This window comes from Podarcis vaucheri (genome assembly GCF_965113315.1).
Source record: "Podarcis vaucheri genome assembly, chromosome: 2".
Classification (NCBI taxonomy): Eukaryota; Metazoa; Chordata; class Lepidosauria; order Squamata; family Lacertidae; genus Podarcis; species Podarcis vaucheri.
Window position 1 is genome coordinate 39,137,562 of NC_138760.1, and position 14,962 is coordinate 39,152,523.

Consider the following 14,962-nt stretch of genomic DNA (forward strand, 5'->3'; position numbering starts at 1 on the left):
AATAAATAATGCTGAACAACATAATGTTGTAGTCTTGTGCATGCGACACTGCTGTTTCTTTTGACACAGAAAAAACTTAATTCTATTTAGTCTCATGAGAATAGTTGAACTCCCTCTTCCTCTCTCCCCCTCGTTCATTTAATATGAGACTGGTGTGAAAACAGATCCCAGTCAGGGTTGCCAACCAATCTGGGAAGCTGGGAGAGTCCCTAGAATTGATCTTTTAAAATGCTTATTTGCTGTGTTATCGCTCAACTGTTGCCTGACTTCTGGTGCACTCTTTTCCACTTCTAGTCAGAGAAAATCGACCTGAAATATGCAAGTTATTTCAGTTTTCCTCGTGTGGAATGTTCTAGCCTGGTTGCACGTGATCCTTATCAAATCTTCTTGTTCTTCCTTAGGTTTAGGGGCCAAGCGGTTAAAGAGGAAAATGAGAAGATTTTTGAGACCGGGACATGACCCAATAAGAGAGAGGCTCAAGCGTGACCTTTTCCAGTTTAACAAGGTAAGTTTTGGCCCTGAATACAGCCTAAGTGGAAACTAGTATGAACGCTTTTAAAGAGCAGCCTGCCTAGACAGGCTGGAAGGTGTGAGATAACTTGGCCTTGTGTGGGACAATCCTTCCTCGGCCTTCAGGTTAGCACAGAGCATGCGACTAAACAAATATTTGGTAAACTGGTGCGGGGCTTGCCAACAATGTCCTTTTTATGTATGTATGTGCCTTAAGCTAACAAATTATTTCCTGAGTTCCAGATGGACGTTCAGATCCTGTGGCATTTATTTATTTATTTATTTATTTATTTAGGCAGAGAGGGCCTTTATCTCTTGTTTAGCAGTATTTTCTCCTTTGAGGAGTTAAATGGGATCTATTTTGGTTTGGTTATAGCACTGCCATTAAATAAACACGTATGGGGCTGTGTACAATTCTCGGGCTTACATGCACTTCCGTATGCGTGGATGTGGTTGGGAGGAGTGTTAGAATATGCTTCTTTTAAAAGCTTAAAATCAGTTTCTGTGTGCTGCCGATCGCTGAGGTAAAAACTGAAAAAGTGCTGTGTGTTGTGTTCTTCCTTTGGCAGCAGGTGTGTTATGAGCCAGCGCCTTAATTGCTAAACCACGGTAACAGTAAATGGATCTCTGTTAGGATGTACAGAAGCTTGACCTTCAGCTAACATTTTGCTGCTTCTAATCTTCCATCGCAAAGTGGTGTAACTATCGGCCCAGATGTAGTAAAAAATTTATAGAATTTGTGTGGTGCGTATCGTATCCTGCAAACTCTTTTACGGGTGGTTTATTGGTGTGTGTATGTTTTGCAAGTGCACAAGTAGTAATTTGGCATTCATGAAAAGGAGTGTCATGTGGATAAAAGGATGGTGTTGGGGGGAGGGAAACAGGAGGAAGGGTATGTAGGGCTTGATTGCCGTGTTTAGCAGTGGCAACCGTAGCTGGACATGATTGCTGCATGCATTTTGTAAATGCTGGGGACATTGATTGCTCAGTTGGATGCTATACCAAAGCACTCCTAGCTTTTAAGAGGTTGAAGCTTTGCTTTTTTTCCATTTTGGGAATGGTAACTTGAGACACTTCTGTGTTAGAGTGTGTGTGTGTGTTTTCATGCGTTGAAACTATAATCTAAATAACACCCATGAATAGCCCACCTTGGAAATCCTGGACAGGAACCAAGTGCCAGAATCAGCACATTGAAAGGTTCATTGTTGACATCTGAACCCCATTTGCCATTATCCTAGGAGTGCTGTTCACACTTTGATCTGTTAAAGTGTGAACTAGGTGTGTAGGAAGTGTGTCTGTTTAGGCCCTTTTTTCATATTGCTCTACCACATGGGTAGGCAAACTAAGACCCAGGGCTATCCGGCCCAATTGCCTTCTAAATCCGGCCTGCAGACAGTCTGGGAATCAGGGTGTTTTTACATGTGTATTTAAAATGCATCTCTGGGTTATTTGTGGTCCCTGCCTGGTGTTTTTACATGAGTAGAATGTGTTCTTTTATTTAAAATGCATCTCTGGGTTATTTGTGGGGCATAGGAATTTGTTCATTCCCCCCTCCCCACAAATATAGACCGCCCCCCCCACAAGATCTGAGGGACAGTGGACCGGCACCCTGTTGAAAAAGTTTGCTGACCCCTGCTCTACTGCTTAAACTGAAATCCGCAAACATTACATTTTCATCAGGTGTCCTGTTAATCTATTCTCAATTTCTCTGGTGTATGTTGCGTATATTCGCCAAAGCAATAAGATTTGGTGGCAGGAAAAACAGACAGCTTGCTTTAAAAAAAAAAAAAAAGCCTGATGCTTGCAATTCATGTACAACTTGAACATATCCCCTTTAAAAATCTGTGTATGAAATGGGGAGAGGGCACAATTTATAACTTTGGTGTCATTCACCTGTGATAGACTTTCCAGTGTTTTTCAAGGTAAGATTAAATACTTTGCAGTGCTGGAGTGCCTTGCATAGTTAACCATTTACTCAGTCCCATATCTCCAGAGCAGGTACTAACTTACCTGTTCTTAATTAACTATTTGTGTTCCATATGGGAAAGTGTTTTTCTGGGTGGTGTGCTGCCTAGATGGAGTGTTTGCTTGTGAAGGACCCTTGTAGGTAGTGTAAAACTGTCAGATTAATTGACATTTTAATGGGAAAAGTTCCAGAACCCGGTAATTTAAAGCATATTAAATCTAATATTCAAATTTTCAGCATCTTAGTGAAGGTGGTAGAAAAGCCCATTAACTACAATCTTAGGGATATGTTCAGCTCACTGTGTGGAGTAATTCAGTAATGACTCAGTAGAATGCCACTTTCTCAATGAGTTCATCAAACCTTCTTGATGATGAGAAACCACTTTTTCCATTTTTAATTGGCAAGATTTGTGTGTGCGCACATGCACATTGCTTAGAAACCTTTTTCTTGTCTCATTCCCCCCTTTTTTTTTACTATAGGTTGCATTCAGCTAACTTTTACCTAGAGTTAACACATTGAAGCTATTGTACAAATGGGAGGTTGAGGTGTAATTAGGGATGTTTACTTTGGGGTGCATAGTTCATGTGTGGGGCTTTTAAGACAGGAAATGGTGCCTTTCATAATTATGTAAACCAACCATTTCTAAGGCTTGTGCCTCTTCCTGCACCAGCATAAGTCTATCCTACTCTAATGATAGAAACCTTCTATCCTAAACTGCTGGAATGCTCTGTCTGCCCCTCCTTTGCTGTGAAATCTCATCCACCCACGTAGTGCAGCCAAATTCATGGCATTTCTAAGTCAAATCCATGCCCTCGATGACTCATTAGCAGTGACACAATGCTGGCAACTTTTGTGTGAGCATGCATGTACACTGTCTAAGCCGTTCTAGAATTATTATCTTCCAGGTTGGCTGGGAAGCCGGTATAAAATCTTGGCTGGTATGGAAACACTGGGTTTCTACTGCTCTACTGCACCTGCAAAGGCTGAACTTGTAGATGTGGCTGTCAGTGCAGTGTGTGGTTATAGCCACAAGCTGTTCTTAATTGCTTCTGGGATTTCCCAACCCCCTTCTGGGACTTTTGTTCATGCAGTACATCAAAAGCAGTTTCTCTGTCTGTGTATATTGAATAGCATGACAAGGGAAGTGATAACTTACTGAGTGCAATTTTGGCTTCTTAAAAATAAGAAAAGAAGTTGTCAGACTCTATGGCGTATTTGTCTACAGAACAGAATGGAAAACAGAACTTCCTGATTGTAGATTCTGCTTTTCAGCTGTAGCCCTCAAAGTGGCTCCTGCGGAGGGAGACAAATCAGCTGGAACAGAAGCAGGTGTCTGGTGGTGGTGTCTTTGCCTCCTTCACTCTCCTTTGCATCCCTTGTGACTGGGTAGTCTGTTGGTTCACCCTGTGTCAGGGGAAGAGGATATATTATTGGTAACCCTTGGCTTCTGAACGGAGAGACAAAAGCTAGTTGGAATTTTCCCTTGCGCAGCACTTAACTGTTGGGCGGTTCAACAGTTCAACAAATCCAACATTGCAGGGGTCAGGCAACCGGGCTTGGCTTATCCCGAGAATAAATTCCCCAGTCTTTCAACAGTTCCTTCTTGCAAGGTGTCTGCTCTCTGGGTACAATTTCAAGTGCCACCCATGCTGGATTAGGCACTCCACCCTGCTTTTGAAATAGTGTAATAATAGAATTGTGGAGGAAAGGAAAGAGGTGGTGCATAGCACAAAGTTTGTGGGGGGTGGGGGTGGACTGGGGAGGAGAAATCCTGAGCAAGTGTAAGGAAAACAGTACAGTGGTACCTCGGGTTAAGTACTTAATTCGTTCCGGAGGTCCGTTCTTAACCTGAAACTGTTCTTAACCTGAAGCACCACTTTAGCTAATGGGGCCTCCTGCCGCCGCCGCGCCGCTGGAGCACGATTTCTGTTCTCATTCTCAAGCAAAGTTCTTAACCCGAGGTACTATTTCTGGGTTAGCAGAGTCTGTCACCTGAAGCGTATGTAACCTGAAGCGTATGTAACCCGAGGTACCACTGTATACTTTAGTAAAGACATTACTTTTCAGATCTGAAACCATTAGTAAGGGGCAATGCTCCTTATATCATTATTTCACAAAGTGGCTCTTCTAGTGGTGTCTTCTCTCTTATTTCAACCCACCCCACCCCCCCGTTTTTAAAAATATTTTAAACCCTCCTCCTGCTGGACAGTAGATAGAGGCTGTGCAATAAGGACTGGGGTTTATGATGGCAGCGAGGGAGCTATGATATCCACATCCAAGAACGTTTGGGGTGGGTGTGCAGGTGCTCCAAGAGACTGAGCTGTGAATCGTAAAGTCCCCGGTTCAAATCTTGCCTCTGCTAGGAACTCATAAACTTGCTTTAGGCAAGCTGCTCTCTTGGCTTCAGTCTCTGCATCTGCAATACAGGGGATTTTTTGTATTCCCGTTTAAAAGTCCTTTCAGCAAATCCTTACCCTCTTTCATTTATCTTTACTCTATAATCTTAACCTATTATAACTATATATTTTCATCCAAATAACTATCTATATTTACATATTCTTATTAGCCTTAATACCAAAACCACTTATTTTCAGTCCAACATCATTTTAACATTCAAAGACTTCATATTGTTTTAAGTATCACATGGGAACAAGCTCTTGGTGGTTTTCAGCAGATGCACAGTGTAACATTGAGCCTCCAAGCCTTTCGAATTGCATCAGATCCAAGGGTTAGGATTGGTGGATTCTCTGACTGCTGTTCCCATGTATTACTACTGCAGCAGGGAAGGAATGCTTTGAAACTGAACCTCCCCCCTTCTGCCCCAAATGGCATGACCTCTTGCCCTTCCAGCTGCAGTGGTAGTCCTGTTGAGGCCATTTCCCACTTCGAACCAAAATCTAGCCCTTCCAACATTCTCTGCCTTTTTATTTATTAATATTTGTTTTTTTTGCTATTCTACAGAAAAGTCTTAAAACCTGCTGACTTTTAGGTTGTCTTTAAAAATAAAAGAGACATACTAAACGCCTTGTTAATGCAGCTCCTAAAAGCCAGCATTTTATTTGCAGTGTTGGCAATCTGGAGTGCTGTCCAACCTTGGTTTAAAACAGGCACCCCGAAACTCGGCCCTCCAGATGTTTTGGGACTACGATTCCCATCATCCCTGACCACTGGTCCTGTTAGCTAGGGATGATGGGAGTTGTACTCCCAAAACATCTGGAGGGCCGAGTTTTGGGGTGCCTGATTTAAAATGTCCATCAATTATTGTAAAGGTTCTTTTTTTTTAAACTAGGATTTAAAACTGCCCATCTCATTCTTTGTTTTAAGGATTTTCCAAAGCAGCCAGCGCTTCCAAGACTCTTGTTTGGATGTTGCAACATGCTTTTTTAACAACAGCAATTCCTGAAAATTGGAGGGAATGCTCCAGTTTGGATCCCTGTTTGACCCTGGAAGGTTTTGTTCTTATGGCTGTTCTTTCCCTCTGATTACCGTATTTTTCGCTCCATAAGGCGCACCTACTTTTTTCTTTTTTGGGGGGGGGGGGAAATTCAAGGGGAAAAAAGTATTTAAAGTGGGCGCTGAGCAGAGCCTGTATGCATCCCAGGCTCTGCTCAGCTCTCCCTTTCACGAGCTGCGTGGCGTGTGTGTGTGGCTCTTGGCGGCTTTTCCCCAAGGAGGGAGAAGTGCGGCCCATCACTGGCTACCCCAGAGCTGCTCAAGAGCTTGTCGGGGCTGGAGGGGAAAGTCCAGCCCCCCCCCCAGCCCCAAAGAGCAGCTCAGGGAGCTGCTCCCAGAGCTTGTGGGGCTGGCGGGGGAAGCCCGGGTTTTCCCCACCCCCAGCCCCAAAGAGCAGCTCGGGGAAGCAGCGGACAGGCTGTGTGCAGCCTTCCCGCTGCTCCCAGAGCTTGTGGAGCTGGCGGGGGAAGCCCTGGTCACCCCCCCCCAGCCCCAGGGACCACACATTCGCTCCATAAGACGCACAGACATTTCCTCTTAGATTTTAAGAGGGAAAAAGTGTGTCTTATGGAGCGAAAAATACGGTATCTCTGGAGGTTCCTGTGTGTCCCTCCTTGGCTCTCCACATTGCAAGAAGCCTAGCAGAAGCAGCCTGCAAGTATTGTGCTCCAGGCTGGAGTCTTGGCTGATGGGCTGAGCTGCTTAGTTATAGGTTTCTGCTGCTAGGTAGGGCAGCATCACACTGCCAGAGAGGCAGGCTGGAGTCCTTCAGAGTTTCTCTTTGCAGCTTTATTAAAGCTCTTTCCAGGTTGAGATATTTCGACGTTCCTGCAGATAAAAGCAAAGCAAAAATTAAAGCAGATGTGAGCACTTGAAAGGAAGCTATATATGATGTGTGGTTTTACTTAGAGTAGTCCCATTGAACCTAACGAGCATGACTGACTAAGATGCATTCATTTCAGTAGGTCTGCTTTGTGTAAAACTTAGTTGAATACCACCCATTGGCTTTTGAGTTGAGGTTGAATTTTATAGGTCTATAAATAATTTGCCCGAGTAAATGCCATCATGTGCCAATTTTAAAAACAAGGCTCTGAGCCCACCTTACTTCTCTGAACATACTGGCATTTAATGGCTTCTTATTTTGGGTTGCTTGCTAGGCACTTTTGTGTTTAGTTTCCTCCCTTTAAATTGTGTCCCTGTTACAGGTGGGCAGACAAATTTGTTAAAACAGTTTTATATTGATCTGTTTTCTGTTGAGCTGGATAGCTGTGTAGGTAGAGCGCAAGTCTCCTAATCTCAGGGTTGTTGGATGATTCTCAGTAAACTGCTATCTTAGAAAGGACTTGCCAAAACTGTTTACTTTCAATGCCAGTCCTGAATATCATTTGTGGGAAGACTCTACTGTATCCAGTGTGCTGCCTGAAGAGCAGTTCTGCTTGCAGCTTTTACATTCAAACCTAAGTTCCTGAATGCCTCCGTTATCGTACGTTTCGGCTCCCGGACACTGAAAACCCGGAGGTAAATGCTCCGGTTTTTGAACAACTTTTGGAAGCAGAACGTGCTATGCGGCTTCTGCTTGAGTGCAAGAAACTCTTGCAACCAATCGGAAGCCGCGCCTCGGTTGCTGAACGTTATGGAAGTCAAACGGTCTTCCGGAATGGATTACCTTTGACATCAGAGGGTTGACTGTATTTGGCTCTGTTGTCCTGTTTACAATGGCATGTTTGCTGGGAGCAGTAGTCCTCTGCCATTCAGACCATTACAAGGAACATTGTGGCAAGTGAGTGTCTTGCAGGAATCTGCTGTCAGCCAGATGGGGAAGTTTAGGATGAAACTCTTCAAGGAAAAGAAAGGCGGGGTACCTCGCTCTTAGTTTGGCTCATGTAAAGCTCTGTGGGGCAGGCATGTCTCGACTGGCGGTGTTAAGTTCGCTGATTGGCAAAGCTCAGCTACCAGACAGGCTGGTTCACCTGTGTTTTACCTAACTGGAAGCATTCCACTTAATTCAGGGGTTCCTTGCTTTCTTCTGTGTCTCCTAACCTGCCCCGTTAATTGATGTAAACACAGGCTGTGTCTCATTGACTAAGCAGTTGTGAAAATCTGATTCACCACTGGCTAGACTTCTGCTCATCCCTCTCCCCTTCTAAAGGAGAATTCTGCAAAGCAGCTGTTCCCCTCGCAGTTGTAAAAAAACCCTCAGCAACAATGGCAGAAGTGAGTGAAACAGCTGCCAATGTAAATCCTTTCAGTTTTGTGCTGGAGTTGGCCTGCTGGTTTACCACTGCTTCTAATTGCAGGCAGTACTCCCAACCAAAAAGTGTATTTCTGTGTTTTTATATTTTCCACCTGATCCGAAAAGGAAACAAAAGCGCTCTTAAAAGTGAAGGTTGCTGCTGATCACCTTCTGAGTTTCTCTCTCTCTCTCTCTCTCTCTCTCTCTCTCTCTCTCTCTGCCTGCTAAGGCACTATTACAAGAAGTCCATTGTTCTCTCTTCTTCCCTCCCCCCACCCCCATTCAAGGTACACCTGCTCCTCTGGTCTCTTGGTGCATGTGATGTAAAATAGAGCCAGGCATGCAGTTTCTGTCTCTCTCTCCCTTTAAAATCTGAAATGAATGCACATAAGTGCAAGCTAAAATGTGCAAATAAATCTTTGTAATCAGCCTCATTCATTATAATCTGTAATCACACCTGCAACGCTATAAAGAACTGGAAAGCTGTGGTCAATGTTCATGGAACTAAGGAATAAGTAGTATTAGATGGAATGTAGTACAATAACACAAATATTATTTGTGTAGCTGAAGCCATTACAGAAGATAGGTGGAATGTAAAAAATTGTGAGTCTAGTTCTGGTTATTCAAGGATGCTAAATCAGCTACTGCCACACTCTCCTTTGCACTGTAAAAAAGCGGAGGGGGGTGTTAGATAGTGCCTCAAATGGGGTGTGAATGATTCAGAACTGGGAGGAGAGGGGAAATTGGAGGACAGGGGACACCTTGTGAAAGCAGAAGAGCCTTCCATTTATGTGACATGCTCTTTGGATCCAAGCCATTTTTCCTATTTTATGCCCTTCCCCAAAGCTGGAGGCAACGGGGCAGTTAAGCACGGTCTCTATAAATCCATGTTCCTTAAAGGACATGGATAGAAATAGTTTTTTTAATTTAAAAAAAACTGGATTTTAAATGGTTGTTTTAAACTATGTTTACTATTACCACCACCACATAGAAAGCACCTAGTATTTTCTAAGCACTGTAGAGAGATTAAAAGATAAGGCGCTCCCTGCCTGCAGGCTCAGTCTAGTGGATATGACACAAAAGGAAACAAGGAGCTGGGAGGGAAGAGGAAAGCTAGCGAACTGAGGCGCCAGTTATTGAAGCTACATAGTTGCAGCAGCAGCATCTGATGTGGTCAGGTGGGCCTTCCTGCCTTTAAGTACAGAGAGGTAATACCTGTAGCCCTCTGTCACCCAGCTGATGACAGAAGATAATCGACCCTCTGCTGCCTGCAACTGGCATTTGGAGCCAAGTGTTCTTTTCTGGTGGTTGGGTAGGGGCGAACCAAGTTTTCTGTAGCTTCTGCTGCTACGGCCAAATTATGAGCCAATCTTGTTGTGTTTTCTTTCTAAAAATCTGATTTAAAGTGTCATTGATATTGAACCTTTTAAACTGAAGCCATTAGATTGTGTTTTCCTGTTAAAAACAAAAATGGAGGGGGAAACAATGTATTTTCCCGTCTATAAGACGCTCCCTATTTTGGGGGACTCAGATTTAAGAAAACGGGGGGGGGGAGAGAGAGATGTATCAGTGTATAAGACACCCCCTAATTTTTGACATTTTTTTAAATGGGAAAAAAACTAGCCTTATAGACAGAAAAATATGGTAATCAGATGCAGTCAAGTATTGCAGATATGGCCTATTCTCATTTTAAGTTTTTCTGCTGGGCCCATGTCTTGACGTATCATTATTAATATTATTTATTTCTATCCTGCTTTTTATTCAAATAAAATACCAAAGCGGCTCACAAAAAAAGATGAAAATAAAATAATGGAACATCAAAAATACAGCATAAATTGTATAGAATACTTTACAAATCATCAGTAAAACAATCACAAATCACAAACATGGCGTGGGGGCCATGATGGCTTTTGTCTCCCTGGCAGTATCCCAACAACAACTACCATCTATGTAACACTATTAACAAAACAACTAAAAAATAAGCTAAACATCACCGTTACACTAAAAATAATATTATAGGATTCACAAAGGTACTACAGCATTCATATCTATGAAACAATATTAACAACATTAACAAAATAGCAACAAAACAAACAAAGCCCTGTTGAATTTGTACACATACTTGCCTCACCACCATGACTCATAAACTTTCATTCTATTCAATGCATCAAAATACACTTGGCACATAATGTTCCTGGCAGCAATTCCCTTCTGAAGGATTCTTGTGATGGAGGTAGTCAGCACAAAGATACTCTCCCCTCACATCCTTTCTGCCACTATGACACTTCCATTTTCATAACAGAAAAACGGAATACCAGAATAAGACGAGGCTGCAATTTGGAGGTTAGGTGATACTCTGACATGTGTTCAACTATGATTAAAAATATCATTAGTTAACATATCTACATGATCAGTGTGGGAATGATAAAATACTTGAAATATCACATTAGACCCTTGAAACCCTTTTCCAGTTTTCTTAGGGAAAACGCCTTAAAATTATCACATTGCCATCACAGGCACTAGCTTCTCTAGAGCCTTGGAGATAACAATCGTGTATTTCACTAAGATCGTTTTGCTGAGTCTACCTTTTTATGCCTTAAAATTACCTAACTGCAGTTTGTAAATTCCTCAGATTATTAATATTTATGACTCTACCAACCCTGTACTGTATTGACATTTACTTCCATAGCATAACACTTCTGGGAAGTTCAGGGCTCCTGGGCTGCAATCCTAAAAGTCTGTTGAAGTCCGGCTTTCTATTGAGTAGACATGTACTGTATAGGATTGCTCTGTAAGTCTTTAAATCTTGCTAAATGCATAAATACAAATAATCCCTTACAGTCACAACCGCCCTTTTTTCAGTAAGCATAAATAATTCTGTAGTGTGATAGACATGTGATTAAAGACACAGACTTTAATTCGTTACTCTAAGAAAATCTTTAATAAATATGTGAGCTACAAAATAAGCAACTTTGAAAGATTAAGAAGTTAGGAGGAGAGCACTTCAGTATCCCAGGACTCTTTGAAGACTTTTCAGATCCGCACTGTATTATTCTCTTCCTCCAACAATAAAATCCTTGAAAGACAGACTACAGTGTGAAATTCCTGAAGTATAATTGTTATCAGTTAGTTTGAGCCCTGAATGAATACAATCAGGATAAGGATTTTCACTCCTGCTTAGTCAAATTAACGTAACAAAGCTAAGAAGATCTATTGTCACAAATAGCTGCAATTCTGTAAGGTTACTGTGCTTGTTATGTTCAGAGATGAGCTTTGCACAGAGATACTGCAAACTCTACTCATGATCTTTTGACCTCACTATTTATGTTTTTCTGCCTCTCTAAGCCAACAGAGGATAACACTTCATGCAACTAACTAAGTGCATCTCCAAAACCTTAAGGCACCGTGAATTGCTAAAGGGTCACAAGACCCTTACAGATCTGCTTCCTGCAGCAAACTAGAATGACTAGTAGCCCTTATGATGTGGAATTATCTCACTTCTGAGTCACTGCCTTCCTCTTTCCAGCTGAACTTCAACACCCCCCCCCCTTTTAAAGGGAAGCCAGGGTTTTACAGGCCATGCATAAGTACTTGGGGAACGGATTGGCAGTTGTGCTTGCTTGCTTCTTGTCTATAAACTAGCATGTGTATATATGAACAGAGTCAGAATATTACACATGCTTTTTTTATACTGCTAAAGCTGTCCCGGATGACAATATTCTTGCACCTTTAAAATCTGTTCAGGGCTTTCTTGTGTGTAAATCTAAAGCAAAGCAGAGGAGATCAGGAAACCAGAACAGGGGCCTGAAGCGCATTGCTGCTCTCGAACTGTGACAAAAGTGCAACAAAGACATGTTTGAGCGGGGGGGGGGGGCGATGAGGCATTCCTCCAGTCCACAATCCCAAGCCCTTCTTAAGGTAGCACCCTTGGCTACACTACTGGGAACGGCCTATTGAATAAGGCAATGAGGTGAAAATGGACTCTTCCCAACTGGCATAGTTGTGCTTTGGCTTGGCTTAGACTGCTCAGATGGTATATGGGAAACTGAAATGGGACCAGTGTCCCTCTTAGGCTCTGGAGACGGAGAACTTCCTGTCCCTCCAGCTCCCATCAGCTCCAGCAGTCATGGCCAGTTGTCAAGGGTGATGGGAGTTGACGTTCAACAGTGTTTGGAGGACTCCAGGTCCCCCACCTCTGCCTTTGATACTCAAGGCCTCCGCCTTCGCTAGCAACTCCCATCAGCATGGAATGATGGATGTGCAGGTTCCCCATCCCTGCACACAGGCATGATCTGTCGAACCTCTGCCTTGTAGTTTCCTGCAGTGATCCCGACTGAAAACCACTGGGTCAGTTTCTCTTCACGTCCACAGTGCTTGCTCAGCTACTCCTGTTCTGTACTAGGCTGACGTTTTTGCTGAGGAAATGTTGGCTTTATTCCGGCACTCAAATAGCTGCTGTCCCTCAGGCGTGGTCTTACTGTTTGGCTGGCTTGTGGCCTTTGGGCTCCTTTTGAAACGAAGGGAAGAAACACTTCCATGTGTTTCATTGGTGGCTTCTCAGAAATGCCATGCGGGGTGAGGTCATAGTTCTGTGGTGAAGCATGTCTTTGGAGGCCACAGTCTGGGGTTCGGTTCTTTGCTGTCTCGGTTAGAGGACTTTTGGCAGCCGGGAAGACAGGTCTTTTGAAGCACCAAGCTGCAAAGAAGAGTGTGGCAATATTCAGAAGGCCAGCTGCTTCTGTTTACGTTACAAGGACCGCTTCTCCAAAAGGAGACCCTCACGGTGCTTCTGAAATAAAACATAATGTTTGTTCCTATGCAGCTGGATCTTTGTGTGCTGGTTTTGTTGTCCTGAGACACTGCAATTACGGGGTGCTGTTGTCAAGGAAGGCTTAAATAGGCTATGTGGGTTATTGATCTGACTCTGTGTAAGATGGCAACAGCAGACCTTCCAGCGAATAGGTGTCAGCTTTTGTGGCTAGCTGTGTTTACAGAGCAGAGGAAGTGCCATGTAAGGTGGCTGCGGCTTTGTTTTGTCAAATAACGCAGACTCTCTTCTGCCTGAGAAGATGGATTCACATAAACAAAGTGAAAACGAGAGTTCAGGAAATAGCTCTAAGTTGCTTGGAAACCAATTTCTCTCCCGCTCGTGCTGAAGCCATGGTGGTTGGATTGTACAGTAGACCTTTGAAAGAAGGTACTGTTCAGTACCTTTTAAAAACTGGTTTAAAATGGGTTCCCTAAATCTTGTTCTAGAGGTAAAAATTGTTGACGCAAACCCCCTCTGATTCTGCCAAACTTAATCCGAAATGGTACCTTATCTTGACTATATTGTCTGACTTCAGGATTGAGGTATATTAATGATGGAAGGAGAATAGCGATTGCTCTGGTTCAAGTATTATTTGGCCTCAGCTGCTTTTTTGTCTGCAGTAATTGTCTTTTGTGCTTCACTTCCCAACAGACTGTTGAACATGGCTTCCCGCACCAGCCCAGCGCACTGGGCTATAGCTCTTTCCTCCATCTCATGGCTATCGGGACCCGATCAGGAGCCATCAAACTGTATCCTTTTCATTCATTTATGAGCTGCATAATGGCTTTTCAGCAGCAGTAGGTATGCCAAAATGTGTAGAGATAGTATTTATGTGGTGCTTCCTTCAAAGGGCTTTGCATTTGTAGAATCAGTAATCCTAACAACCGCATTATCCCCATATTGGTTTCTTTTCTCAGATTACCCAGTAGGTTGTCGTTAATGTAAGTTTTGAACCTAGATAATCAGTTCAATTGCACCTCTGATAATCAGGGCCTCTGGTGATCAGCTCTTGTGAAATGTACTAAAATCATTGTGGAAGCTACTCTTGAGCTAATCTGGTCTAGTGGAAAGTGGTGCCTGTAGATAAATAGCTTTATCACCCACATTCCAAGTCTGTTTTAAATATCCTGACGCAGAGGAAGAGTTCATTTTTAGCACAGTGCAATATTTGTGGTTTGAATTTTGAGTCATAAATAAATCTTTGGCTTTCCTGTCTTGGTAGTCCTAAAATACTGGGCTAAGAAACAAAGTGCTTTGAAGGTGCTTTCCTTTTATCCAGCCTCAGTGCAGAATATAAATGAACACAAATCTGTTTCTAGTGGCGCTGAGCCAGCTAGGGTAGGGGAAGTGAACTGTTCCTCCTTCATGGAGGGACAATCTGAGTGCTTTCCAATGACACTGCCATTTTCCGGCAACACGTCTCTCTGGAAGACTCTTGCAAGCAAGCATTGGGCCATCTGTCTCCTGATGATGGATTTAAATGGAATTGCAGCACCCAGAAGACGAGAATAGATGGGCTCCTGTCACTCCATCTTGCCCAACTTCCAAAAGTGCCGCACAAGCAGGCTCTCCCGACTTTTGAATTTAAAATCAAGTAGATGTCTGTCTGCATTACAGTAATCTGCTAACGAATTTCAAAATGGGTTCCCGGACAACTCTTGTCTCCTTATCTGTTACTAGCAAATGTTTCAGCAAGCCTTTGCTGCATGGTACACTTGCCTCTTAGTCTATGCCAGGCTTCCTCAACCTCGGCCCTCCAGATGTTTTGAGGCTACAATTCCCATCATCCCTGACCACTGGTCCTCCTAGCTAGGGGTCATGGGAGTTGTAGTCCAAAAAATATCTGGAGGGCCGAGGTTGAGGGAGCCTGGTCTATGCCAACAGTAAATGGTTGTTTTCGCTTGTTTTGCTTATTATTATTTTTTCAAATTTCTATTCTGCCCTTCATCCGAGGATCATAAGGTGGTTTACAATACAAAAAAAGTAACAT

At 43.1% G+C, this 14,962-nt stretch overlaps 1 protein-coding gene across 5 annotated transcripts in view; it reads left to right on the forward strand.

The window, feature by feature from the left end:
* The window catches only part of LLGL2 (LLGL scribble cell polarity complex component 2), a 66,921-nt gene that overhangs the window by 14,066 nt on the left and 37,893 nt on the right, over positions 1-14,962 (forward strand). For all 5 annotated transcript variants that reach the window (XM_082203488.1, XM_082203489.1, XM_082203487.1 and 2 more), the window contains exons 2-3: positions 402-505; positions 13,624-13,721. In XM_082203488.1, coding sequence (XP_082059614.1) covers positions 402-505; positions 13,624-13,721 — 202 coding nt within the window. The remainder of the gene's footprint in view (positions 1-401; positions 506-13,623; positions 13,722-14,962) is intronic.